Source organism: Canis lupus, chromosome 1 (genome assembly GCF_003254725.2).
Source record: "Canis lupus dingo isolate Sandy chromosome 1, ASM325472v2, whole genome shotgun sequence".
Classification (NCBI taxonomy): Eukaryota; Metazoa; Chordata; class Mammalia; order Carnivora; family Canidae; genus Canis; species Canis lupus.
The window spans coordinates 37,562,273-37,589,766 of record NC_064243.1 but is presented as its reverse complement, the minus strand read 5'-3'; the positions used below and the strand labels follow the sequence as shown (position 1 = coordinate 37,589,766).

General features: G+C 39.3%; 1 protein-coding gene across 7 annotated transcripts in view; it reads right to left on the bottom strand.

Annotated features, from left to right (window-relative positions):
• Window positions 1-1,317: 1,317 nt before the first annotated feature.
• Window positions 1,318-27,494, bottom strand: part of GRM1 (glutamate metabotropic receptor 1) — a 394,410-nt gene continuing 368,233 nt past the window's right edge. For 3 of the 7 annotated variants that reach the window (XM_025422500.3, XM_025422501.3, XM_049113504.1), the window contains one exon: window positions 1,318-5,040. In XM_025422500.3, the coding sequence (XP_025278285.1) occupies window positions 4,128-5,040 (913 nt within the window). In that variant the 3' untranslated portion in view covers window positions 1,318-4,127. Of the gene's footprint in view, window positions 5,041-10,649; window positions 11,293-12,918; window positions 13,004-27,494 lie in introns of those variants that run through there. The other 4 variants (XM_025422504.3, XM_025422502.3, XM_025422503.3 and 1 more) reach the window with 4 other exon arrangements.

Below are 27,494 nucleotides of genomic sequence, written 5' to 3'. Positions count from 1 at the left end.
TTAGAATCTATTAAGGGAAAGAGACATGCAAACTATAATATAGTCAGGGTATGAATAAAATGCTTTGAGAATACAAAAGGAGGAGCAGCTCCTACATACTCTCCTGAGTACTGGAGAGGAACATGAATTCACAGGCTCTGAGCCAGCTTAGGATAGAGCTTGAATCCCTTATGGGCCACTTGCTAGCTGAGAGACTCTGGGCAAGTTATTTCAATACTCTAAAATATCCATGGAGCAGAAGTACCCAGAAGATTAAATCAGAATGAATGTAAAGAATCTAGCAAAATATCTGGCTCAGAGTAAGCTGATGAACCTGTTGCTTCCCTTCTCTTTGATTCCTTTTCAGGAAAGTCTCTGTAGAAATTATTGGGGGCAGTTACTCACACATCGTTTGCAGTATCCAGATCCCAGACTCAGCTGCTTGAAATGTCTTCCTTATGGTGAAGCTTCTGGACCCTCCAAGTGCCCAGTGACCTACTGGACAACCTGAGGGTATCTTTGGACTACACATCTGAAACATTTTCATTTTTCTTCTTCTTCTTTTGTTTCTCATTCTCTCTCTTCTGACTTTTCTCTCTCAGACATCAAGCTCCCATTTCATTTATCATTCTATTTTCTGGACGTAGTGAAGGAACCCCCTGGTGTCTCAAACCCTGATTCTGGAAATTCCTTCAATATCAGCCTTCCTGTATACAGCTTGCTCCTATCATCTAAACAAATCACAATCTCATGGATGTGATCCTTGTACCATCATTGTTCTCCTCTCCAATGATACTGGATGGATGCTTTACTTTGTGGGTTCCTTATGGCAAAAGATATGAATAACAGGTTTCCTTATTTGGAAGACCAGTGAAGTCCCCATTGAAATATAAGGGAACAAAACTTGAAATGTAAGGGAATAGAGAAGGAGGATGTCAACAAAGTAAGACACTAGGTTCCTCTAGAGTATGAGTCTTGTAGGGCACTAATAAAACAAAGAGGCAGCCTTCAGACGCCTCTGTCTCCAGAGCTCTGCTGGAGATCCAGGAGTTTGTCAAGCCTCATACATTCTCTCAAAATAGATGAAAGGCAGTGTCTGCCATAGCACTGAATATTCAAATTCTAGATTTAATTTTAATTTAGAGTTTCAAGTACGATCTTTCTCAGAGTCAAAATGTGCTCTACCTTGTCACCTACCTGGCCTGTAGATTTTGTGTAATATTCTCCAACTTTGATCTAAAAGACATGTGAGCAAAATCAAACCACTGTAATTGTTCTTTGTACCAGTCTATTTCTCTTATTGTAACTCTGGCAAAGCATGGAGAAGGAATACACATATTTAATAAATAGAAAATATTTATTATACAGCATTATCAAGATTATCTGACAAAAGGCAGTAACAAGCCAAAGGAAAGCACTTTTACAAGAAGCTAAACAACCTGTATAAGCACATACATTAAGGTGAAGAGTATCTGCCCTTTTGGTATAGGGTATGTATGTGTACATTTCCAATTTTGAACAATTATGCTATAAGAGCTAATACTGTATTATATTCAGGAAAACTTTTAATCATGATGATATTAGGCATTCAGAGAAATAATGTGTTTGGTGTTGAATGTGTTCACCAAATGTCTCGGACTAAAACCTCAGAACAAACTGACATCTTATATTATCTGAATAGTAGAGCAGTTTTCCTGATCTATTCTTACTTTAAAAAAAAAAATCTGAATGCACAAGTCTTGTGATATCAAGGACATATGTTAGTGGCATTAAGATAAAAAACATGTTTCACAAATAATAGATAGTAGGCTTTTACTTGCTAGTTTGCCAATAAGCAGACCGTCTATTAAGTCCTGGAACCATCTATGTTCCTCATTCTGCTCCATTACCGTGAAAACATGGAGCTGAAATTCCTGTTTCAGTCATGAGGTCTTTCTACCACAGGTGTTACAAATAATTTTTTAAAGGAAAGGCAGTCCATTCTTGATATGGAACCGACTAAACTTGGCAGTAGAATATGGGAAGGCATAAGAAACACGAGCCTCAAACTTTGGAGCTGATGTTAAATTTTGAACAAATGATGCAGTGGGTATTTAAAGACTCTAAGATGATTTTTGGCTGAGAAATTAGCTTCCACATGAAGGAAGCATATTAAAATATGACTGCACATAAGGCATAAACAGATATTTAAAGGGGTAAGCTTCATTCCACAAATAATAGAAGAGATCAAAACAGCAAGAAAAATTGCTTTTATTGGGTGTAAAAAGGAGAACAAAAATGAAACAACTGGGTTACACATACGTGGATATTACACACAGCAAATAACAAAAGCATAAAGAAAAGTGATGACAGTGAAAATAGAGGAATAAAAGTACATAGAAATAACAATGAAAAGAAAGTAAGAAGTGATGAATAGATAATTTGAGAAATTATTATCAGACATAGAGGCTAGTATACGCTGTAAGCACTGAAAGCTCAAGTCACTGTGGAAAATCCTTTTTAAAAAAATCTAAAATGACCTAAAATAATCTCATTATTGTCATTTTAATCTCATGTTTTAATAATGATGTGTGAAAATTTATAAAATGTACCTCTTTATTGTTACCCACAGTTTTTTAATGAATTTTTAATATGATAAATTTTCAAGCCATTTCATTAATTACATGTTCCACATCATAAAATATCTGAAAAATAAGTTCCCTCTTAGAAGAGGAAGGACCATCTGAGCATCGTATGAAAACCATTGGACCACAGCACTCAAACCTTCAAAAGCTTCTGTAGATATTGGTGACAATATATAAAACATTATTTGAACATAAAAATATCTATACTCTATTGGAAAGACAACCTTCTAGTTGCAGTTCCACTGACATTACATTGCACAAATTTTATCATCACATGTATACAAGGACACAGAAACACATTTACGCACTAGTTACAGGGACTGGGACTTTGATGACAGGAGGAAAGAATTATTTGTCATTGAACCAGTAATAGTTGCTATGAGTACACCATTAAGTTGGAAGATGGATTCGTTTCTGTAGTACATAGGAGAAACAATGGCACCAGATACACATACAGCATCTTAGAAGTTCAACTGGTAATATTATTTGCTACAGTAAATGTAATGTAACAATTTTGCCACATGGTGTGTTCTCTTTAATTGAAGGGCAGAGAAGAGCCCCCTTGGCACAAACACAAGATAATCCACAAAACATCTTCTGCCACTCTCAAAATTACCTCTTGTTCTACTTCTTTCCAAAATCACCAATCAGCGAGTATCAAATATGGTACCTAATTTGTGCTGATTGTGTTCACCGCCTCACCCTTCCATGGTGTCCTGCTTCTCACTCCATCCTCCCTTAGCACTCCCGACGAAGCACTTTTTGGTGATGCTTTAGCTCTGATTCCTGTTTTCCTAAATAGAGAGAAATCACAGAGCAGCAGGGTGTCCATACCGTTTCTTTCCAAGTGTGACAAGCCTGGCTCTGGATCAGGTGCAATGGGTGAAGAGAAGCCCCTGTTTGGGCCAGTTCCCGAAGCTCTCGAAGACCATTAAGGAAAAGGGGTAGAGAAAAATGAGCTGCCGTACCATGGGTGGTTGCACACCTGCCCCTCCTTCACCCACCTGCTGTCTGGCTCCATCACACGAGGACTACCATGACTACCATGATGTCAACTACTGATTCACCCGGCGGGTCCACCTGGACTGGCTCTTTTCAAGCTGGCCAAGTGCGTGTGGGCACGTATATCTATGCACAATTGTCCAACAAAGGAGATGATGTCTGTTGATTTATTTGTTTGTTTGTTTGTTTGTTTGTTTATTAATTTATGCGGTGAAGGTTGTATGCTATATGGGATTGTGCTTTGTCAGAATTCCCTTTCTTCCCAGAGAAGGCTTTTGAATAATTCAAGAATCGGGATCCTCGCCTGGTTCATCGTTGGCTCCCAGAGCACAGTTCCCTCTGGCCTTCCCTAAGGCAGCAGCGTCGCTCCCTTTCCCGCTGACTTCGCCTCCTCTCCCTCCTCCTCCTCCTCCTCCTCCTCCTCCTCCTCCTCCTCCTCCTCCTCCTAGCAGCTGCCCGCACACCTCCGGAGGTGCCGGTGCTCCCTGGATTCTCTTGCTTTTCCACGTGGACACCTCCTTCCTACAAGGTGGAAGAGCTTTGCTTATAGTCCCTCAGAATGACCGAGGCGTAGGTCACGTTGGGAGGGGTGCAGAGCACCGACTCGGACACGGGGGAGCTGGGCACCGAGCTGCCCGAGGCCACCGAGTCGCGGAAGGGCGACGGTGGCGTCAGGGCGGGCGAATCCTCGGGCGCCGGCTTGCCGGCCGCCTGCAGCTCGTCGTCCTCCTCCTCCAGCTCGTCCTCCTCCGTGTTCCCCTCCCGCTCGTACAGGTACTCCTGGAGGAGCTTAAACCTCTCGCTGTCGTCCTCGTCCTCGTCCTCCGCCGGCGGGGAGGCGGGCTCCGGCCCGAAGGTGCTCAGCTGCAGCGGGAGCATCTGCAGGTGCTGCGGGGGCGCCGGGGGCGGGTACAGCGGGCGCACCCCGTTCCCCGGGCCCCCGGGCACAGCCAGCACCGCGTTGAAATCCGGGATCCCGGTGCTGAAATTGTTGACCACTCCCTGCAGCTGGTCCATCAGGGATTTCTGCGGTTGCGGTGGCTGCTGGAGGGGAGGGGGCAAGCCCTTGGGGATGGCCGGGTCTGCCAGGAAGAGGGGGGTCTCGTCTGTGGTCAGGTGGGGTGGCAGAGGCGGGGTGCTCACAGCCGTTGGCACGCGGCGGTGCACCACCATGGAAGGGCTGCTGGGAGGGCTGAAGCCGACGGGCTGGGCATCCTCCTCCTCCACGTTGTAAAGGGTTTTGGTGCTGGTATCGGAAAAAGTCAGGCTCTTGCCGGAGCCCTGGTAACTTTTAGTGAGGGGCTTGATGACGGCCGTTTGGTTGCAGGCCGTCTCATTGGTCTTCACGTGCACAGAGAGGCGGTGCCACATGTGCTGTCCCTTGGGCACCTGTCTTCCACCTGGTTCAGACCATGACACAGACTTGCCATTAGAACTATGAATAAAATAGAGATGGATTTATTTGCAGATATATCATGCACACAGGAGAAAACACCTATAAATGATACGCAATCGCAGCTCAATACAATTTGATCCCCACCCCCACCCCAACCACCCACCCCCCGGCGGGCGACTGTATGCCTGGCCTCCATACCCGTAACCTCCCCTTGTTAAAGGTCAAATGCCAAAAGCTGCGGTGACCGCAGCTTGCCTCTGTAGCTGCGGTCAGGGATTTCATCAACCCCAAGACAAAGCAGAACACTTCGACCCTGAGGAAGTCGGAGGGGAGAAAAGCCAGCCTGTGGCAGAAGCAACTAGTTTCTTTTAGGTCTGAGATTTCACAAAGTTATCACACACACACATACACACGCATACACCTAAGGTAATCCCAACGCTGCCACTCAGTGCAAGCCTTTGAAAGATTCCAAAATGGATGGAGGAAACGAATAAGAAATAAAACTATAGTTACACGTGGACAACAGAACATAATGACCATAGCTCTTGCCTCCCTTTCTTCTTAGTCCCTGGAACAAAGTAAAACCCACGTATTAAGCCACTCTCATTGTCCTGTGAGGTTATAAAATATATCCTCTCAGTCACCCTTTCTGATAGGCAGGTATCTCCTGGTACCAGAGCAGCAGGGTCAGACACATGGCACCTGTACAGAAGAGAAAAAAGCAGATGACAGAAATCCCAGACCCATGTTCCACTTATGGGTGTCATAACTTATGCTTTCCTTTCTATTTCAACACACTATTCCCGACACACACAATGGATCACAATTCACATAAAGGCCCTGATTCAGAGCAGCTAGTCTGGGATTTCCCCACTGGGGACTTTTAACTAGGTGTGTTTGGAAAGACAGAGAACCAGGAAGCCCAGCAAAATGTAGATGCTCAGACCCTGGTTTAGTCCTTCAACAATGTGATGAAATTAAGATTCAGAGAAAGCAGAAGTTACAGAGACAAAGACCCCTCCCTGGTCTTTTCCTCATAGAGCTTTGGAGAAGAAAAATGTTAGGGTACCAGCAGCCCTCCCACTTTATACACTTTCATCTTCATGGGACCATCAAAAAACCAATCAAATAGCAGAAGGAGGAGGAGAAGAAGAGGAAGAAGGAGAGGAGGAGGAGAGAAAGAAGGAGAAGAAGAGGAGGAGAAAGAGAAGAAGGAGAAGGTAGAGGAAGAAAAGAGATGTACTGTGTATATCATTCAAATTCTATTCTATATGTTATAATAACTCTGGTCTTACTTTTGGACTTTTAGCTTTCTTTCTGTATAACTTTTAGCAGATGGTGGTACCTTACCATAGTATACTATTAATAACAGCAGTGTTAATACTTACATCAGGAAATAGTTTTTCTTGTGTGTATGTGGTTCTTTTTTTTTTTGTTTGAGTTTGCTTTTTCACTGTATCCATGAAAACAACAGAAAAAGTAGCACAATGTTAACACATTTTTGACAGTAAAAGGAATAGGGATAAGGAACATTTTTTTTTCTTAGGTGGATGTGTGAAATAGACTATTCTGTATCATGGTCTTTTGTTTGGAAAAATGTAGGAAATGATCAATAGTTAATATAATGGTTCATTTAATCATTTTGAAAATACAAGAACGAATACTTCAAAAATTATATGTGTGGCATTTATGATGACAGTAATGTTTTGACATTTTATATATTATAATCTTGAAAAATGAAGTGAGTCAAATAAGTACAGAGTCTTGCAGAAATTCTGATATCTATTATAGAAAATTCTGGATATAAGAGTCCTAAACTAGATATAAACTTAAAATTTTGCTCATTATTTGGGAAAAGGTGGTTCCTCTATCTATCTTATAATTTCTATACATATATATATATCATAGAATGTATAGCATATATATATATGTGTGTATATATATATATTTGAGAGAGAGTGTGTGTGTAAGCAGAGGGAGAGGGAGAATCTTGAGCAGACTCCCCACTGAGCACAGAGCCCAACACTAGGGTTGGGGGGTTTGATCTCACAACCCTGAGATCACCACCTGAGCCGAAACCAGGAGTCAGATGCTCAGCTGACTGAGCCACCCAGGGGCCCCATATATGCTATATTTTTAGTTGCTTAAGAAAAGTCTCATCTCCAAAATACTATATGAAAATTGATACTTCTTTGAAATATATGCTTAATATATTCCCTGAGAATGTGGAAGTACTTGTAAATGCAGAATTACTGACTTTTCAGTTTCCACATTGTTAGACAACCTTTCTTCTGAGTTGAGTCAACAAAGAACAGATAATTGGTGTTCCCAGCATGAACGGATAGTCAACAAGCCAGCAACCAAGACCACAATCCACTGTTCCTCTTCTGAGTTTGAAACTCTAGGTAAGCTCACCTCCCACTTCCTTCTTTCTCAATTTCCTCCACTCTCTACTCTACTTTCACACCCTCTTTATACATTCATTATGACTCTTCCAGAAAGTATAAAACCACTGATTTGCCTCTTGCCTTGCCTTTTAAATATGTTTTAGTGTACCATCCAACCTCAATGATTTGCATCCCATTTTTAAAAAAAGATTTTATTTGAGAGAGACAGCGAGTGGGAAGAAGGGCAAAGGAGGAGGGAGAGAGACAAGCAGACTCCGCCCTGAGCAAGGAGCCCAACTCGGAGCTAGATCCCAGCACCCTGAAATTGTGATCTAAGTGGAAATCAGGAATCAGATGCTCAACAGACCTAGCCATCCAGGAGCCTTTTATTTGCATCACTTTTAATTACAGTGGAAACATCTTTTCCTTTTCCTAATGCCGTCCTCTCAATGCTTATTTTTAAAAAAATCATTAAACTAAAAAGATGCCTTGTGTCTTTATTTAGTTGTGTGTGTGTGTGCGTATGTGTGTGTATTTAAGAAATAAGTCCCTTGAAAGCTAGTCTACACCTTACTTAACCATCAGGCTTACATATCCCAACAAAACATTGCTCCATTCTCCATTTATGCTGGCAAAAAGGCATCCTTGTATTCCTGGGACTGACTTCACTTACTCACTCATTCACTCACCCACATGGGCTGTTTTCCTCCACTCCCCAGGGGCTTACATGGGCCTCTTTTTAAAATCATGTGCTTCCTTATGTTAATGATATTATTAATCATCTTACATGTAGGTAAAAATCACCACTTGGTTCTGTTTTAATCCAATACCATTTTTGTTTTTGTAACGGGAGATTTTTATACTGGCCATCAAAATTTGCAGCTTTCCTTCCCCTCAGAGTCTTGCTCTAGATTTGCTGTAAAGTACTGTTTAATTAGGAAACAGTTCTAATGTCCCAGGGCATTTGTCAGATTAAGAAAATTAGATTAACCTCTTTTTTCCAAGGACAAAATAAATTGCTTCCTAAAAACCAGAGATAGTGAAGGAAATGTATCATCTAATAGAAGCTGCAGCACGGAGTGCAAACTTTAGTCCTGAATTTGTTGTTTCCAACGTATGGTCCATATACAACTTGAATGGTCCGTGAATCTACGCATGCCGTAAGCTGTGTTTTGGGGCTGGATCAGTGTTATGTCTTGATAGATTAAACACTGCTATTTTCAATGCATATAAATGATATCATGATAAAATGTGCTGCTGGACACAAGGGTAGCTAAATTCTGAGAAGCTTTTTTGTGTTTTGTGGTCAAGCGGCTACTGAAAAAAATGTACAATTACTATCATGGATTTGAGTGAAAGTTTAATAAGCATTTTGGTGTGAAAAGGGATTACCCTACTTGAAAAGGCTGGGAACCTACTGCTATGATATTAAGAAGAGAAAAATGTATAAAATATTGCAAATTATCAAAATTCAGTATTATTATGAAATAAGTCTTCTATTTAATACCAGACTTTATTTTTTTAAAGATTTATTTATTTATTCATGAGAGACAGAGAGAGAGGGGCAGAGGGAGAATCAGGCTCCATGCAGGGAGACGTGGTACTGGATCCCGGGTCTCCAGGATCACGCCCTGGGCCGAAGGTGGCACCAAACCGCTGGGCCACTGGGGCTGCCCAATACCAGACTTTAATATCTTCTGTTTCAAGCCACCAATTTCTTCTATTATTTAATTTTACTCGATTTCCTAAATAGAAGTCTTAGGCAAAGAACCTGATCTGGAAACATCATACAATTGCTGCAAAATACCCCATGTTCCTGCTCTCACTTCAGAAGACAGACATCGGGCCTAAAACAATCTCATATTTGAAGATCAAATGCAGTAGCATTTGGCATGAATTCCTCAGGTGGCTAAATATATTTATCGACACAGAAGTTTTTGGAGGAAATGGCTGTTAGGCTGGAGAGGAACCAGGATGTAGAGGGTGATCTATACTGGGAGTGTGCAGAGCCAAGCAGGCCTGGGGCTGCCGTGCCAGCTACGACAGGCTTGGGATCTTGCTTTGGTTTTTCTCTCATTAGATAAGTATAACAATCCCCCCAAACAGAAAACCCAATATTTACAGCACTTTAGAGAATAGTTCGAAGTGGGTGGTGTAAACAGATTAGTATATCTTTGGCATTAGGAGTGATCTTGTCTGTTTTATTTGTTTCAGTAAGTACTAGTTACATCTGCAGGGTACACTGCTCTCTGCTCCAGAGAGGTCTAAAATGGGAATAACAGTGGGTGGGTGTTTGAGATCAGGAGGGAAGCATCCTGCACAAGCTGCCTGAGGGGGAAGCTTACACAGCACCTGTCTCCCTTATGTCCAATTCAAGTCTTTGCCACGAGGCTTAATAGCTTCACGACAGACATAAGGATGGCATCCAGAGAGCCCACAGACAAGGCAAGACCTTTGCTTAAGGAGAGGAGACTCACTCCTTGAAACCTGAAGAGATTAGCATTTGTTTTCTCTGAAAGTGAAAGTGGAAACAGGAAATGCCATTGAGTCACAGCATGGAGAGAATGGTTTACCAAATCCAGAAAATAAACCAAAGCTACAGACTTGTGGGCAGTTTTGCTGCGGCCTTGCAGCCACGGTGGGGACACAAGGCCTTTCAAAAAAGTCTGGTACTGCCCCAACTGAGACACCCAGAAAGGAATGCCAGACACGTGCTGCCCAAAGGCCTCGCCTCTTCCTGCTTCAGGGAGCCGGTAGCAGAAGGAAGTCTGAGTAGTGATTCTTGTAGAATCACAGGCACAGGAACTATTTGAAGCCCGATGAGTCAGACTCTTGTTTTCCCAGGCAACGCCAAGTTAGTCTTCAGTACAAAGGACTTCCACTGATGCCAGTTACACTTTTGAAAGCTTTCCAGAAAAACCTGCATATTCAGTATACAATCTCTGGGAGCCTATGGGAACATACTTAAAATTCCTCACCTTTTTGACTCATCACTACTAAGGTGGACCATCTCTGAATGTTAGTGGAGACAAAAGCTTCTCGACTACATGGTAACTTGGTAGCTTCTGTGGGTATCAGTCTTAAATAGCACTGTGAATTTTCTCTCCTCCGATTCTAACATCATAAGCTGGTCAGAGAACCACTTGGCTTGCTGAAATTTACAATAGCTCAAAATCTAAATATACAGCCCTCCTTTTAAGACCTTTAGAGGAATCACATTGTATATGTTAAAGTTATCGGATAATAAAAGACAACACAAAGGAAATCGGTTTGCCTTTATTGAGCTTTCTGCTTTCTTCGGTGATCAATCAAGAAAAAGATCCACAGATAAAATGAGCTCACCAAAGCCAGAAAAGTAGGGAATGCTCCATAAATTTTGCCTAGGCTTAGGATCTACTGTCTTGAGAAAACTGACAAGTCTGTTGCAAACCAATGAGTAGAATTTTGATGGTCACTAAACTTTTTCCAAGTACATTTTATGTGGCCATTGGTTCAACTTAATCACGATTACTGGCTGAGGAAAGAAATTCTCATGCCAAAGTTTATTGAAGACTTCATGTTGGTATAGGAGTGTTGTTTTAGCAGAGGTATATCAGCTGTAATTATATTCTTCCAGGAAGTATGAGTCTAGATTCCATTCGCTCTGAAGGAACTTCAAGTCAAGCATTACCGTATCTTCTATGCTCCACGCTACCAGACCTGCGCTTTTAATAGCAAGTCATTCAGTGTTCCTCAGCTCTAACCTGGAGTCCTCACTGTTCTGGGAAACACAGGGCAGTTGCATTGCTCTGCTGGGATTTTTCCTCAGAGGCAGGATGGATCTAGCCATACCATAACGGTCCAGTAGGCAGCTTTATCTCCATCACTAGTCCTTTGCCTCCATTGTTCACAACAGCTGTGGGAACTGAAAGTCATAGAGAGAACATATCTTTTCTGTTGTTGTTTGTTGAGGGACGACCAAGGCTAAAAATAGCCAGTCTCTTCTCAATCTTTTCCTGATCCTTTATAGTCTCCTGAAAGAAAGCTTCAATAGATCCTATTCTGAGAATTCTTAACAACCAACTTACTAGCTTTGCTGATTGTTGCATTTCTTTCATCACCTACCATGAATATACCCACTTTTGAGTCTTTGCTTTTGCTTTTAGGCACTCACCTTTAAGTCATGAAATGTTAGGTGACTCTCCTCCCTTTCTGGCCCTGCTGTCATGGCAGGGCAAGCACATCTACTATTCCCATCAATCCCTTTTGACAGGCAGCCAGCAGTTGTCATAATCAGGATCTCCTTGCTGTGCCCTTGGTCACACTCAACCCCATGCTGCAAGTAATGCTCAATGCCTCTTGACTTGGGAAAATTATAGAGAATGCATCCAAGCAAACTAGAGTCGCTTTGGATGTGCAGGGGCCTCCTGACCAGCATCTGAAACATACTGGCATGGCTATATTTTTCCCTCAAAGAATCAGTATGATTTGAGACCACGCTCTCTTTGTTTGGGCTTCTTAAGGGAATATCAGAACACAGACTTCCCAATGCACTCCACTGAGTGAAGAAAAGAGACACCACAGCCTCAAACACTGGCCTCCACAGCCAGGTTCAGTACCAAACATTTGAACAAATTGGGCTCTTCTCTCTGAAGAGCTATTCGAACCACAGACACCTTATTGGTGGGCTCCCTCCTGCTGCAGGAATGTGTACCTTTGACTCTCCCAGGAGTTTGAAGGGCTGTAAAGGAACAGCTGAAAATGACCACAGACTCCATGCACAATGAATTGAACATGGTCTATGTTCTTTTGTTAACTTAAAAAGGCACTGTCAAGATCTAAAGGTCAAAAATTGGACCAAACATGCACCATTTTTATCAGACGGCAAAAATCTGATAAAAACGCTCAAAATTCTGGGGAAATAACAGCATTTCCTTTTTTATAAAATTCTCTTTTCGTGGGACTCACAAAACTTTTGTTCTGTGCTCCCCAGGGTGTGGGAGGTGCCCAGCAGAGGCTCACGTCAGCGCCCACCCCCTCAAAGTGACATCATGGGACTCTCCATAAGTTCATGTTATGGCTTTTACTTTAGTGCAGACAGTTATCATTTCAAACATTTGTGCAACAGCAAAAAGGCAAAAAAAAAAAAAAAAAAAGAGAAAAAAAAGAAAAAGAAAAAAGAAAAGAAAAAAAAAAGAAAAGCAAAGAAAGAGCTCTGTTTGCCAAGGAAAAGCTGACAAATTTATGAAGGGGGGAAATTCACTTTCAAGCTTGTGAGTGGGAGTCACAAACAAAAGTGAATCTCCAGAATCAGAAAAAGTGTTGCGTCTTGCATTGAAACTTAAAAAAAGCAAAAAGACTAACAACTTGACAGTGCCCTTTTAAGAACGATGGACAATCAAATTAAGGCAGTCGTGCAAACCATGGCACGTAAATGGTTCCTCATTCTTGATGGCATGCACCACATCTGTTTCCATGTTAGAAAGTGGAAAAACCCAGGAGAGAGAAAGCAAGGGGCAAACCACTACATTTTCCATGCAGCTTTTCTTACACATTCACTGCAGTGTGGGGGTTTTCAAAGTTGCACATGTGCCGACGGACATTGGCTGGTGGGCGAGAATTCTGGCTGCCTCTTCCTGAAGATTGAAAAGAAAAAGACACCCAGTGAGTGAGTGGTTATACACGTGTACAGATATAGTGATCACACCACTCAGGTGGTGCCTGGGTCTGGGCCAGAGCCTAGCCTGGCTCCTCAGCCTTTCTCCATGTCATCTCCACCCCCATGTGTCTTCCTTGCACTGGCTGGCTATTTCTTACTGCCAGGCTCATTTCTGAAAGCCACATCAGTGGAGTGCATTCTTTCTTCTACCTTATGGGACCATCTCTTTCCAAGTGGCAGATGCTTTTTCTGCCATGTGTCTTTCTGTCCAAAATCAGCTCTTTCCCTCCACTCTTGACATCTCCCTTTCTTCCTGATGGCAATGGGCTCCACCTCCACTCACACTGATGCAGGCTGAATCTTCCCACTCACCACCCTTCTCTTAAAGGATGTTCATGGATTTATGTCTTACACTGTGAATTTTAATTGCATTGCTAATTTTCCTTCATATTATGTTTCACTTCCTATCAAGTCACATTTATCTCTTGACCCTCCCAAGATGGAATATATCTGACAGTGCAGAGAGGGGGAGTGGCAAGAGACTGGAGGGATCTGCCACTTGGGGAGAAGTCATCTCGTTCCTTGGTTAGAGGTCTCCTTATACAGCACATAGGATGATATGGGGAAAACAGCATTGATTGGTCATGGCAAGGCTAACGGGGTAGCCATGGGCAGTTGGCCTTTTACCATCCTCTGTTGAAGTGAGGATTCCCATGAGTTAGGCAGCACTTTAGAAGGTAGTGGAGTAAAGCCATCTTGTTATCATTCCACATAAGATGGCTGCCAATCACAGAAAAGAATTTCAGGAACAAGATGCTAAGGTGAACCATCAGCAAGTACTGTGGGTGGTATGGATGAGATTGGTTGAATTGGAGAAAATATCAATATTAAGGAACTCTCAGTGATGAAGTCTCCTAAAGGGGTCCCTAAAAACTCACAAATACTCTCTATGTATCAGCATCGGCTACCTACCCCAAGATCCTGGTGCCAATTATCCAGTGTTAATCAGAAGAGGATTATAACAGCTGCAGGCAAGACAAAACCTTTTGCTGTATTTCCTATCTCTTTTTCCCCCCATTAAAGCAGACAGAGGAAGGGAAACAGAAGAGGAAAGAGCCAGAGACATTGCAGGAGCAGACTATGCCCTTTCCCATTCCACATCTTCTAGACTGAGGCCTGGCACATGCTAGGAAAGAGAGATGTAAATTTGAGGTTTGAGACAAAAATACACTGGAATAGCTTTTCAATACCTGAAATCAAGGAATCTGATCTGAATGTAGAAGGTGAGGAAAAAGTCAAGGGTGAAAGAGAAAAAATAAAATTAATCAATATTTGCATTTCTGCCAGGTGTGGGACATTCAATAAACCATTTTCAAAGTACATGATCTACCCAGAATAATTTGAAATCCCTGCCCAGAGATAAAAACTTGAAACACCTTGGTGTAACTTTGTTACTATTGCAATAATCTATTTATTTAAAAAATAGACAAAGAGACAACGTTCGCTATTAAACTTGCTGAAGTATTATGTCCCTGACATTCAATATGCCCACCTGAAATCACAAAAATCATGTCAACAATGGAAGTCAGGAAGTAGATGACCAGGGATAGAAGTATGATATTGGAGTATATAAATGAAACTATCAGTGAGAAAGAACATTTAACCTACAAAATAATAAAACAACTTCATTTCTCAGGAAGGAAGGCAGAAAAATAGACTTAAAGCATTTGGCTACATGCTAAACTGCCTGTGTCCCTTGAATCTCCTAGTTAATTCTACCTGTAGATAGTGTCTATGTGTGGCCTGGCCCAATGGTACTGGGAAGCCAGGACCCCACCCAGGCTGGCTTCAGGCCCCTGTGTCTAATACAGAGGTACAGTGTGTCCCTCATCAGAAGGGCCTGCACTTGGGATTTAGTGGTTGATATTCACCATTTTGGAATCTGTAATCATTGTATCACTTAATTTGTGTTTTGTAAGTGATGTTTGATGGGGAAATGGAGCATGCACTTAGGGGCTTGGAACCTCAGCTTACCCCTAGGGTCCTGCCTTCCTGACTTCACTAGTGCCCCCTGGGACTCAACGAGTCTTCACTCTCTGACCCTGCCCAGGGATCACTCTCCACTCTCCACCACTGGCAGGGCTCTCTGGGCATGAGTACAGGGAGATCAAATCAGGGTCAAGTGCATGTGCTGCTGCATAACACCTCAAGGAGGTGATTGGCCGTCCCCTCCTTGGATTAGCAGGCACCACAGGGGTGAGCCTCTCACTCATCCTCCATGCAGTCACTTTTTAGTCCACTTTCTAGTCCACTTTCTAGTCCTTGGATGTCACCAGTCTGCCAAGGGCCAGGGTAGGAGAGAGGTGAGAAGGAGAGATGCTCGGTTCAATTTCCTTGTAGTGTCTGCCCAGTGACTAGACTGGTGGGAGGAGGACTTGGCAGCCTGAGGGCTGCACCTGCATGGAGTCAGAGAATTGGGGCTTTGGCACCTGGCCGGGTATATATGTGCCCCCCAAGTAACCTCCCCCCACCCCTGCCCAGCACAGGAGTGCAGCACTAAATGGCAAATCAAAAAACATAAGGACAGGTTGAGAGAGAGACCACAGGAGAAAAGAAAAGACTTTATATTATAGTCTGTTTAACATTTCCCTCTGTGTTTTCAGCCAGGGGCCTCATGTTTTCTTTTTGCACTGGGCCGTGCAAATGATGCAGCTGGTCTTGTCTGCTGGGTATATGTATGATGATAAAAGTACAGAGAAACATTTTGGCAGCTCAGAGACTTGGCGTGCTGACATTAGCATAGGTGCAGAGTGTGACATGCCTGGACCATATAGCATGTCTATCTCCTGGGGACTGGGATGGGGGCTCCGTGGCCTGTGTCACTGACTTGGAATTACAGTTCTGGGGTTCCTTCAGGGGTGGCAACCACATTGACAGCCAAACTCCACACAGTAACTCCCAGTATCCCAAAGCCACCTTAATTCACTATTGTTTGAAATAGTTGAAAAATTATAGCATTTCCTTAATAGTGTCATTTCTTCAGTCTCTGACTCACTTTGTGTTGTGAAATGTAAATGATCTATGCCTACGGACCTTACTTTTATGAAAGGGGGGTTGATTAAAGGTTACAGGCCAAACAAAGCCTTGAAAAAATCTGATGCCAGAGTGGCCATTTTATCAACTGCACAAAAAAAAATGAGAGGAGCTTGACTTCAGGGTATTTTTAGCAACTGTAAAACCACATATTCAACCAACCACAGATTCGGTAAGCCAGAGTAAAAGCTTGGAGGGAAAATGTAGCATATGGAGACTTGTCAAATATAAGTCTCAAATCTGTGCTTGAATCTTTTGGCAGAAATTGTAGATTTAAAGAAACCCCAGAAATTTAGTAAGAAAGATTCCTCTTCAATTTCTTCAGAAAGTTCAGTTGATTTATTTTCTTTTGCTCTTTTTTCCCTCTTCTTCCCTTCTAATTTTCCTTTTTTTCTTCCCCTTTTCTCTTTCCTTTCCTTTCCTTTCCTTTCCTTTCCTTTCCTTTCCTTTCCTTTCCTTTCCTTTCTTTCCTCTTCTTTCCATGCAGTCACTCCTTGTTATAGTTTCTCCCATTTATTCTCATTGTCCAAATCTTCCTTTGTCTGATAAGAGACCATCTCTTTTTGGGTGTACTTAGTCCCATATGACTTTGTTTTAAGATGTTATTTTCTTTACCGTAGTTCATTAATATGTCAGTTTCTATGCTAGGAATTACTCTTCACATGAACTTGAGAAGTTGTTACAAACAAGTTTCACCATGGTAGTGTAGCAATAAGATGGCTGGATAAGGGCCCAGGAAACCAGGCACTCTCCAACTGTGTATTTGCCCCTTTTAGACTCAGGTTTTTTTCATCCATAAAGGATTATTGAAAGAATAAATGTGAAAAGCTTCCAAATAGCAAAAAGCTATCCCAGCTTAAGACATCACTATTAAAATCCCTCCTCTGAAAGATGGAGGGACAAAAGCACAGACAAAAGACCCAGATATTTTAAATTCAGTGCAATTTAGAGTAGACTAATTCACAGTATCTCAAGCTTTACTTCATTTTACTTATGAATGCTAACCACTTTCCTTATTCAAGAATTTCAATAACTTCTACTAGATGATAAACTGTTTTCTCTTCAGATCGTAGGGGGTAGAGTTGGGGGTGGGGACAATGTTAGTGACATTGAATGGATGTAGCAGGAGCAGGTGAGAGCTAGGTACAGAACAAGTTAGCTGTCTGTGTCTGAAGTTGCATGTCTATGATAGATTTGGAGGTGAGTCTACTTTTAGCAGAGATAAAATGGTCTATACAATTCCAGATGGTCAGTTCACCATGGAAATAATAATGTGGCATCTGTCCAAGGTAATCACAAAGATTGGCAGCAACCACTCAAGACCATTTTAGCAGAGTGTGGTCTTTTTTTTTCTTATAGATAAATATAGGATAATTTGTGCCTCCAATTGCTTTCCAAAGCCAAGTGCATTTTTTTTCTATTATCTGAATTTAAATATTTATTTCTAAACATTTGTTTATCAGAGTGGAGAGTGGAGCTCTGATTGTCTACATAGGCCGTTTGTAAACGGTAATTTCTTCCACTCTTCATTTTAGGCATGGATATGTAACATAGTACATTAGTGTTCTTTATATAAACACAGATGTGTAACACATTCCACAGGTGTGTACAAAATACTGCTAATTTAAATAAATTGTAATTATTAAGATTTCTAAGCTAATAAGAGCTTGCAGAGAATAACCTAATAAAATTCAATTTAATTGCCAAAGATTTGTCAAATATCTTTGGCAAATATCTTAAGGCAAACATTTGCCTTATATAAAGTTTCTGTTCTTTTGAAAACATTAAGGATATATGTGAAGCCCTCTACATATTATTTTTTTAATATTTTATTTATTTATTCATGAGAGACACAGAGAGAGAGTGGTAGAGACATAGGCAGAGGGAGAAGCAGGCTCCCTGTAGGGAATCTAACACAGACTCAATCCTAGGACCCTGGGATCACGCCCTGAGCCAAAGGCAGACGCTCAACCACTGAGCCACCCAGGCGTCCCTATCTAGTATTCTTAATACTAATCCTTTCCTTTCTGAGGGAAAGTTTGGTATGAGTGGATCGTCACTTGTCATATTTTAATACTTTTACAACATTTATATTCATATGTGCTAATAAATAATATATGGTAGTGTTTAGTATGTTTTTAGATTTTATATACATAACATCACACTCTATTTCCATTCAGCAATTTGCCTATTTTGTCCATTTTGTATTACATTGATAGGTATAGCTCTAGTTCAGTCACTTAAACTAAACTGAATACATACCACACTACCACAAATAAAATCCATTCTCCTACTGATGGCCACTTAAGTTGTTTCCTACATTTTGCTATTTGGAGCAATGCTGCAGTAAACATTCTAGATTATGTCTCCTTGCACACAAATATGGGAGATATAGGAGATTTTTTCTAAGATATGAACCTAAAAGTGGAGTTGGGGATTGCTGTGAGTGTGCATTCATCTTTCTTATATATGGCCAAATTGCTCTACCAAGTGCTTGCCCAATTTACATTAGTATATGAGAATTCATATTCTTCTGATGTTTTTTCAGACATCTTTAAAATTGGCTTTTTATAATGAAAAATTTCAAAAATATAGAAACATGTAGAAAATACTAAAATGAATACCCATATCCCTATTATTCAGTTTCAGTAATAATATATGTGTGAATCTTGTTTCATCCATACCACCATTTATTTATTTTAAAGAAAAGCTAAATCATTATGTTTTCATCCATAAGTAATTCAGTATATAAGCACACATTTTTATAATAAAAGGAAAAATAATATTATCATATCTAAAATATATTAATAGTAATTCTTTGATATTTGGTATTAAATGTTTAATATTAACATCACTATTTGGATTTCTCTGTTTGTCTCATATATTTTTATTTTACTTTTGATTTTCAAATCAGCATCCAAACAAGATCTGCATATTACATTTTGTTGATAAATCTCTTAAGCCTTCTTAATCTATAGATGTTCCCTTCCCCTTTTTTGCAGGCTATTTGTTGAAAAAATACTGATTGCTTCCCAGATTACAGATTTTACTGGTTGAGTCCCTATAGCATCATTTAACGTGTTCCTCTGTCACCTATATTGCCAAAAATTGATAGTTAGATCTGAGGGTTTGATCAGATTGATGGTTGCTTGTGCATGGAATATAATTTTGGAGATAGTGTTTACTCCCTATTATACCAGACCAAAAAGCACATAAATTGGGTTGTCTATTAATCACATTAGGATTGATCAGTGGTCAGGCGTGGTCAGCCTAATGCATACATTATAAAACTTCCCATCAGCTTTTCATCTAATGGTTTTAGCATCACTGATGATCATTATGAAGGTCAATTATTTTATTACAAAACTGCAAAATGGTAATATTATAATTCTATCATCATTTTTGTATTTGTCAACCAGATTTCTTTTCTAAATTAGAACTTCTCCTCATCAGCTATTTAGTTCCTCTGATGTAGAGTTCAAACAAGTGAAATGGATGATTCTTTTCTTTAGAAATATTCAGAATAATGACTTGATTTTCTAACAACCTCCAACAGTGATCAGTGTATCACCTGTGGGTCTGCTTCTATTGTCTAATTGTTTCCCTTGATTTTTTGGTAATATTTCCTAACTCTTCCACACTAAACACATAAGACATGTACGTATGTATGTATATATACATACACAAACACACACATATAAAATGATTCTGTAGAGGTTGTAAATTGTAGATGCTATTATCTGTGCTAGAGTTGCTTTACCACTTTATCTGTTAAGGGGGATAGATCATCTTTATCTAATCCAGAACTGAGCTGAGTCAAAGTTATTTTATAATTGGGATAGGAATCAGTCTACTGTAGGGCATACCCCTTCAGGACTTTTAACAGAACATCTGGCTGTGCACTAGTACACTTCATCTGGTGGGTCTTCATCACTTCAGCATTAAGAGGCTAAGCTTTTCAAGATTTTCAGTTTAGAATTTTGCATTCCTGATCCACACAACTTCGGAATTAGACAAATGATGGAGAAACTTGACCACATGATTGGGTGCCTCTGAATCTCCAATTTTGTCAATCTTGCCTCATGTGGTTGCTAAAGGTGTTTTTGTTTGTTTGTTTGTTTGTTTGTTTTCCACCGATGGGTCTGTCTCCTCAGTATTGAAAGAACTCCATGAAAGTAACATTATGTGTCAGAAATGTTTAGCCTATCTTTTAACCTTTCTGATCTACCCAATTGCAGGCAATTACAAATAACTGAGTGATTATGGCAAATTAATGCAGGTGTTTGGAAAACAGAAAATATCTGCTTATAACTCATCATAACTTGTGATTCATGGAGGTGCCTAGGTGGCTCAGTCAACTGAAAATCTGACTCTTGATTTCAGCTCAAGTCATGACCTCAGGGTCATGAGACAGAGCCCCATGAAGGGTTCCACAATCAGTGGATAGTCTGCTTGAGATTCTTTCTCCCTGTCCTTTTCCCACTGTACCTTCCGCTCATGCCTTTATTTTTCTCTCTCTCTCTCAAATAATAAATCTTAAAAAAAGCCCTTGTGATTCATTAGTAATCATAATTTCAAATTAGCTTAATTTTTATCAATTAAAAATTATGAATCCTTGGGGCACCCGGGTGGCACAGTCAGTTAAGCATCTGACTCTTGGTTTCAGCTCATGTAGCAATCTCAAGGTTGTGAAATTGAGCCGGGAATTGGGTTCAGTGCTCTGCATACAGTCTATTTAAGATTCTCTCTCCCTTTGCCCCTCCCCTCTCTCTAAAATAAAATAATAAATCTTTTAAAAAAATAATGAATCCTTGTTACATATTTGATTTGCTAAAAAGACCAGTACTGTCAATCAACTATTTTCCTATCTCTTGACAAAATATAAAAAATGAAAAAAAAGAAATCAGAAATAATTACTATGATAAGAAGCTTAAAATCAAAGTAATGATAACAAAAAGGACTTAGATCACTTAAATCTAGAATTGTGTGAGGCTCTGATATTCTTGGCTATAGCATCAACAATATTAGATATGGTTCTACTAACATTTATTTTATGCTACCATTTCTCTGTAAGCAGAGCCATTAATATCTTCTTGTCACCACCCATCAAACCTGAAAAAAGAACCTAATAGGCAATTATCACACAAGTTTTTTCATAGTATTAGATGTATAGTCCCCATAGTCCTAAAAGAAAGCATAGTGATATCATAGCTTACTGAAAAAGGAGAGGAAGAGATACTAAAATTGGTATAAGAGGACATCTGCTTTCAGCTAAGATGTAATACCTTGGGGTAAAACAAGTCTCCCACTGAGAACAACTAGAAAAAACAGATTCAATATTTTTAAAAACCATTTACAGACATTGAAAACTGTCATAGCAACCAGAATTCAAGGTACCAAGTCAGAAAGAATCCAAGTCAGAAATAAGTGAACTTCAGAAGGGTAAGTAGATAATCTTCAAATTATTTTGTCCTTGGAACATTTGATGATTCTTGGTTCAGGAGAAGAGACTGAGCATGCAGGCAGGGGGTCTTAACTAAGAGGTAAAGAAGCAAGAAAAACTTTTTAAATGCATAGGCCTATAGACATGAACATTGATTTTAAGTCTTACAATGCAACTAGGACTTGAGGAGCCAAGAGTTTGGAAAGATATCACACGCACACACACACACACACACACACACACACACACGAGAGAGAGAGAGAGAGAGAGAGAGAGAGAGAGAGACTAACACTTAGTAGGTTCCCTCATAAAAAATGTGCAAATTTTAGGCTGCACAAAGCACAGGATACAAAGCTAAGTAGAAAACTGCCAGAAATCAGAATGAAGTTTTTGGAAGTTTCACAGCACTGATGAATCACTTTGAAGTTAAAGGCATTTAAGAATGTGGAGCCCAGGGAAACAGTGGGGAACCACAGGACCCCTGGATAACTATACCCTAATAATAAGATGCACCAGGTGAAGCAGAATAAACTTTATAAAACTACAATACACACTCAAATCATTTCAGTTCATCATCGGAGGATCTACATATCAGGAATATATAAATACGTATTGATTGTGCAAAACAATCATAGTCATGTAATATAAGATGTAAAAAATGTGCAGAATTAAAGTGCACAACAAAAAAGCATGAAAGTTGACACAAAGCAAATGAAATTAATGTGCTTTAAGATCCTTGCTTTGTTTGGAAAGTGAGAAAACTACTAATTTATTTAAGATTATAAAAGTCAGGAAATCCTTATTATAATCTCTAGGGTAACTATAAACAGAATAATAAAAGAATGTTAAGCTAACAGATTAATAGATGGGAAAACTGAATATTAAAATGCTATATTAATCCAAAGAAAGCAAGAAGGAAAAGAAAAACAAAAGGAGAGCAAACACATAAATGGAAGTAATCATTCCACCAAGACAAGCAGAAAATAGTTAAAAAGTAGATATAAATATGATTATGTCAGCAATTACATCAAGTGTAAATGAACAAAATAATCTAATTTAAACATAAGTATTATCAACCTAAGAAACAAAGTCTAACTCTAACTAACTATGAGCAGCTTAGGACAGACACTCTTTAAACATAAGGACATGCCTGAATGGCTCAGCAGTTGAGTGTCTGCCTTCAGTTTAGGCCGTGATCCTGGTCCTGGGATTGAGTCCTGCATCAGGTTCCCCGCAGGGAGCCTGCTTCTCCCTCTGCCTGTGTCTCTGCCTCCTTCTGGGTCTCTCATGAATAAATAAATAAATCTTTAAAAAAATAAACATAAGGACACAGAAAAGTTGAAAAGCAAAGGATGGAAAAGGTAGAACATACAAACACTAACCAAAACTAAAAACTATTAGCTACACCAATGTCAGACATGGTAGACTCTATTTCAGCTAGACAATATAGAGGAGAACAAGGAAGAATTTATATCAGGAAATTCAAGAATGGATTAGTATTTGATAATAATTCAAGGTATTTCCCCATGTTAACAGAATACAATAGAAAAATAGGATATTTCAACTGATGCAGAAAAATATTTTGACAAAATTCAATGCCCATTTATGATTAATTTCTCAGCAAACTGAGAAAGGAATAGCCTTAACCTGATAAAGGTATATTATGAAAACCCTAGAGGTAATGTCATATATAAAGATGAAATTTTGAGCAATGGCAGTGATGTCCTAGACCCAGAATAGCCAGAACAATAATAAAGCTGGAGTAGTTATATTACTTGATTTTAAAACAATATAAGATTCAGGAATAGAAGACTGTGTGGTATAGACAAATATCAAGAGAACATAGTAAAGAGTCCATAACTGGGACCATCTATGTGTGTGTTCAGTTGAATTTTGACACAAGCACCAATGTCATTCAATGAGGGAAGGAAAGTCTTTTCAAAAACTGAGCTGGGAAAATTGGATTTCTATTAAAAAAAAAAAAAAGAATCTTGATCCATTATTTATACCACACATAAAAAAAGTATTACAGCACTAAATGAAAAAAGTCAAAATTATAAAGCTCCTAGAAGAAAATATAGGAGAATATTTTTGTGACTTACAGTAGGTAAAAATTTTCTAAACTGAATACAAAAAACACTAATCATAAAAGAAATGATAAATTGAACTCCATCAAAATTAAAAACTTTCACTCATCAAAAGATACCACTAAGAAAATGAAGTCAGGTCACAGACTGAGAAGATATTATAATACATGTACCTGACAAAGTCTTATAACCAGATTATAAAAAGAAGCCCTAAAAATCAATAATAAGATACAAATGACCCAGTTAAAAAAATAGGCAAGAATTTGTATAGTATTTCATAAAAGAGGCATATAAATGACCAAAAAAGTATATGAAAAGAATTTCAAGGTCATTAGTCATCAGGAAAATGCAAATTGAAACTATAATTAAATACAACTACATACTCATTAGAATGACAAAAATGTGAAAGATTACCAACATCAAATGGATCTCATACATTCTTGGTAGGAGTATAAAATGGCAAAATCACTTTACAGCTTCTTTGGCAAAATCTCTCTGGCAGTTTCTTGCAAGTTAAATATACACCTGCCTTATCATCCAGCAATTCCACTTCTAGGCATATACGCACAAAAAAATGAAAATATATGTTCATAAAAACTAGTATATATAAGTTGATTGCGGCTTTATGTGTAATAGTGAGAGTTGGAAACTACGTAAATACCCATTAGCACATTAGATTAAACAAATTTTAGTATATTCATACAACATAATACTAACCAGCAATTAAAAGGAATAAACTATTGATCCATGCAAGGACATGGATGAATCTCATGCTTTGTGAAAGAATGGAGACATAAAAGAAACTTACTGTATGATTTTATTTTTATGAAATTCAAGAACAGGCAAGTTAATCTATGAGGATAGAAATCACAGTAGTGGTTGCCTCTGAATGGAAAGTGGAACAGATTAGAAAAGAATGGGGGAAATTTCTAAGGTGAAGCCAATGCTCTATACCTTGGTTACATGTGGGTTACAGGGGTATATCATGCAATTGTATAAGCTGCATCAAACTGCCATTAAAAGTCTATTCATATTGATGTAACTTTGTAACTATGCTTCAACAAAAAGGATATGAAATGAAAGGATGAGAAGGATTAGAGAGAAAATGTAAATATTGAAGTTAACCAAAAAAGCTTCAACATACAGGTATTAGAAATGCTTGAAGAAAAAGAAACAAAGCAAGGAAATGAATACTGAAGACTATATATATAGCTCAAGAAAATTTTCCTGAAGTTTAAAATGATTTGTAACTACACACTGAGAATACTGACCCAAGAAAACCAATATGAAGAGACATTCTAGTAAAATAACCAGACTCTATAGGAAATGGAAATATTTTTATTTTGGATGTCTAGGGAAAAAAACAGGAGTGTTTTATAAGGGAAAATGGATAATCCTCAGAATTTGAGGCAGCAAAGCTTTATGTTAACTGTAACCAGAAAGACATATTGACGATACTTCAGAAAAACAAAATATGCTCCCTGAATTTTATAGCCAGCAAAACTGACATTTGATATAAAGGTTGTAGATGAACTGTTTTCAACAAGCAAAAACTAAGTGACTCTTGTTCCCATGAGTAAATTCCTGAAAAATCTGCTCTGGGTTAGGCTTATGAGCTTCAGACTACCAAAATAACTAGGAAGACATCATCATAAGGACTGGAGGTAAGTATTAAACCCATCCTCAGGTTAAAAGGGAGAAAGTATAGTATGTAATGGCTATTTACTCAGTTAATGTAGAAATAGTAAAACTAGTTTAAAGGGAGAGATGGAAAGATCAGATGCAAACTACCATATTTTAACTCTTTGAGTAATTAATTGGTTGTGACAGTATTAGTAGTTATTCTAAGATACTTGTATGGCTACTGTGGAATAGCAAAAATATATATTTCTGAGATATTTTAATTCTATCATCTACTGTTTCCTTGGAAACAAAGATTCTTCTTGTGGAATAAAGGAAATGTGTATGTGTAGTAAATAACATACGAGCTATGAATTTCTGGATCAGAAAGGCTTAGAATAGATATAATAGGCATTACATGCTTTAATAATTAAACACTTGATGGCATTAAGCTACGATTTCACCCTATTAATTCTAGGGGTCATTTTATCATTTGGACTTAAATTTTCAAAAAGCCCCTGGGTCATCAGCCTGTCCACCCATCTCCACATCACAGAGATCTATGACCATTTCCAACATTTGTTTCAGTGACTGCTCTTTTCTGCTTTTGTGTCTGATCAACCCCAACTCTTATAGATCAATCATATCATAGATGTGCTAAAATATTTAGTCTTCTAATAGTTCAAATTTTATAGTCTTTGGAGCCAAACAACCCTGAGGTGGCTGCATATCTCTGTTTATTCTATATGCCTTAAAATGGAATTTCCTGAGCAATTTTTTATTTTTACTTTTACTTTTATTTTATGTCTTAATTATTTCTCTGGGATCTCTTTTTTCACTGCCAACTGTCAAAGCCCTAGGTTGGGCCACTGTGTAATCACCCACCTAGGCTCTGCAACAGCCTCCTCCCAGAGTCCAGAGTCTTGAGTCTTGCTTCCCAGTACAACCTCTACCCTGAGGGTGGAATGCTAGCTATAAAACACATGTCTCAAGGATGACAGTGCAACCCTGCTGTATGACCTTAGTGGATTTCCATGGTTCAGAAGGTAAGATCCAAGACCCTTTAACTAGACCCTGATCTGGTCATAACTGACCACTTCAGTTTCTTCTCATCATACTTTCCTTCTTTCTTGCCTCTAGGCATCTCGAAATTGCTTCATTTCCTTCAGCTGTGAGTCTTTTTCCTGCTCAACACCTTTACATTCTGATTGCTTGACAGCTCTACTCCATTAGTTCCCCTCTCTCTGTCCCTAGCTAACCCCTTCTCTCCTTCAGAAGTCTTATTTAAATAATATTTCTTCCTGGAACATGTTCAGCCTCCACGCACTGGGACTGGTTAGATCCCTCTAATAACACTCTGTAACACCTTGTATTTATTCTTACAAACACTGACTACACTTGTGATTACTTGTTTAATATCTGGCTAGATTTTAACCTCCACAAAGGCAGGGGCTGGATCTGATTTGTTCACCACTGAATTCCCTGCACTGTCCCGGCATATTCTAGACACTGGAAAATCATTTGTTGAGTGAATGAGTCATCAGTGGTTCTCTTCAAGTCTTTAAAAGGTATGTGTCAGGCCTTGAAACCATGCTAACCACCACAGCAGAAGCTGTGGTTTTATACTAGGACTAGCCCTGGAGTTTAAGCTAAATTTTCAAAGTATTAAACATTCGAAGCTAAATATGTTTTTGTAAGAAGTTACTGTCAGCCCAATGGAAACACTTACCCCCTAATATGCTGTGCTATATCTTGCCTCTGTATCTTTTCACATAGTAGTTCCCCTGACTTAAACACTTTCCCCGTACCTTCCCCGACTTTAACCCACTGCTTGGTCTAGCTAAGGGCAGCCATTATTCTTAGCTATCTTAGATCCCCACCTGACTCCATCCATGGTCTACGGTCTACACCATAGGTCCTTTCTATTTATGCCTCTTGAACATGCTATCCTCACCTCTGTCCTAGAACTACCTTCTGCCACATTGTCATCATCAGTGTTCTTACTGGTATCCTCCACTTCAGGAGAAATTCTGTGGGGTCATAGTAGACCATTCAATATTTTTTCATGGGTAAATTTTCCACAGTTTGTAAAGTAGTAAGCCCTCCATATTTTTTTAAGCAAAGGTCTAAATTATGAAAACTACTAAAATGGCTTGAAATACTAGAGCTTGCAATAAAGCACTGACAAAATCAATGGCTAAAGTCACAGAGCTGGCTAGTGACCC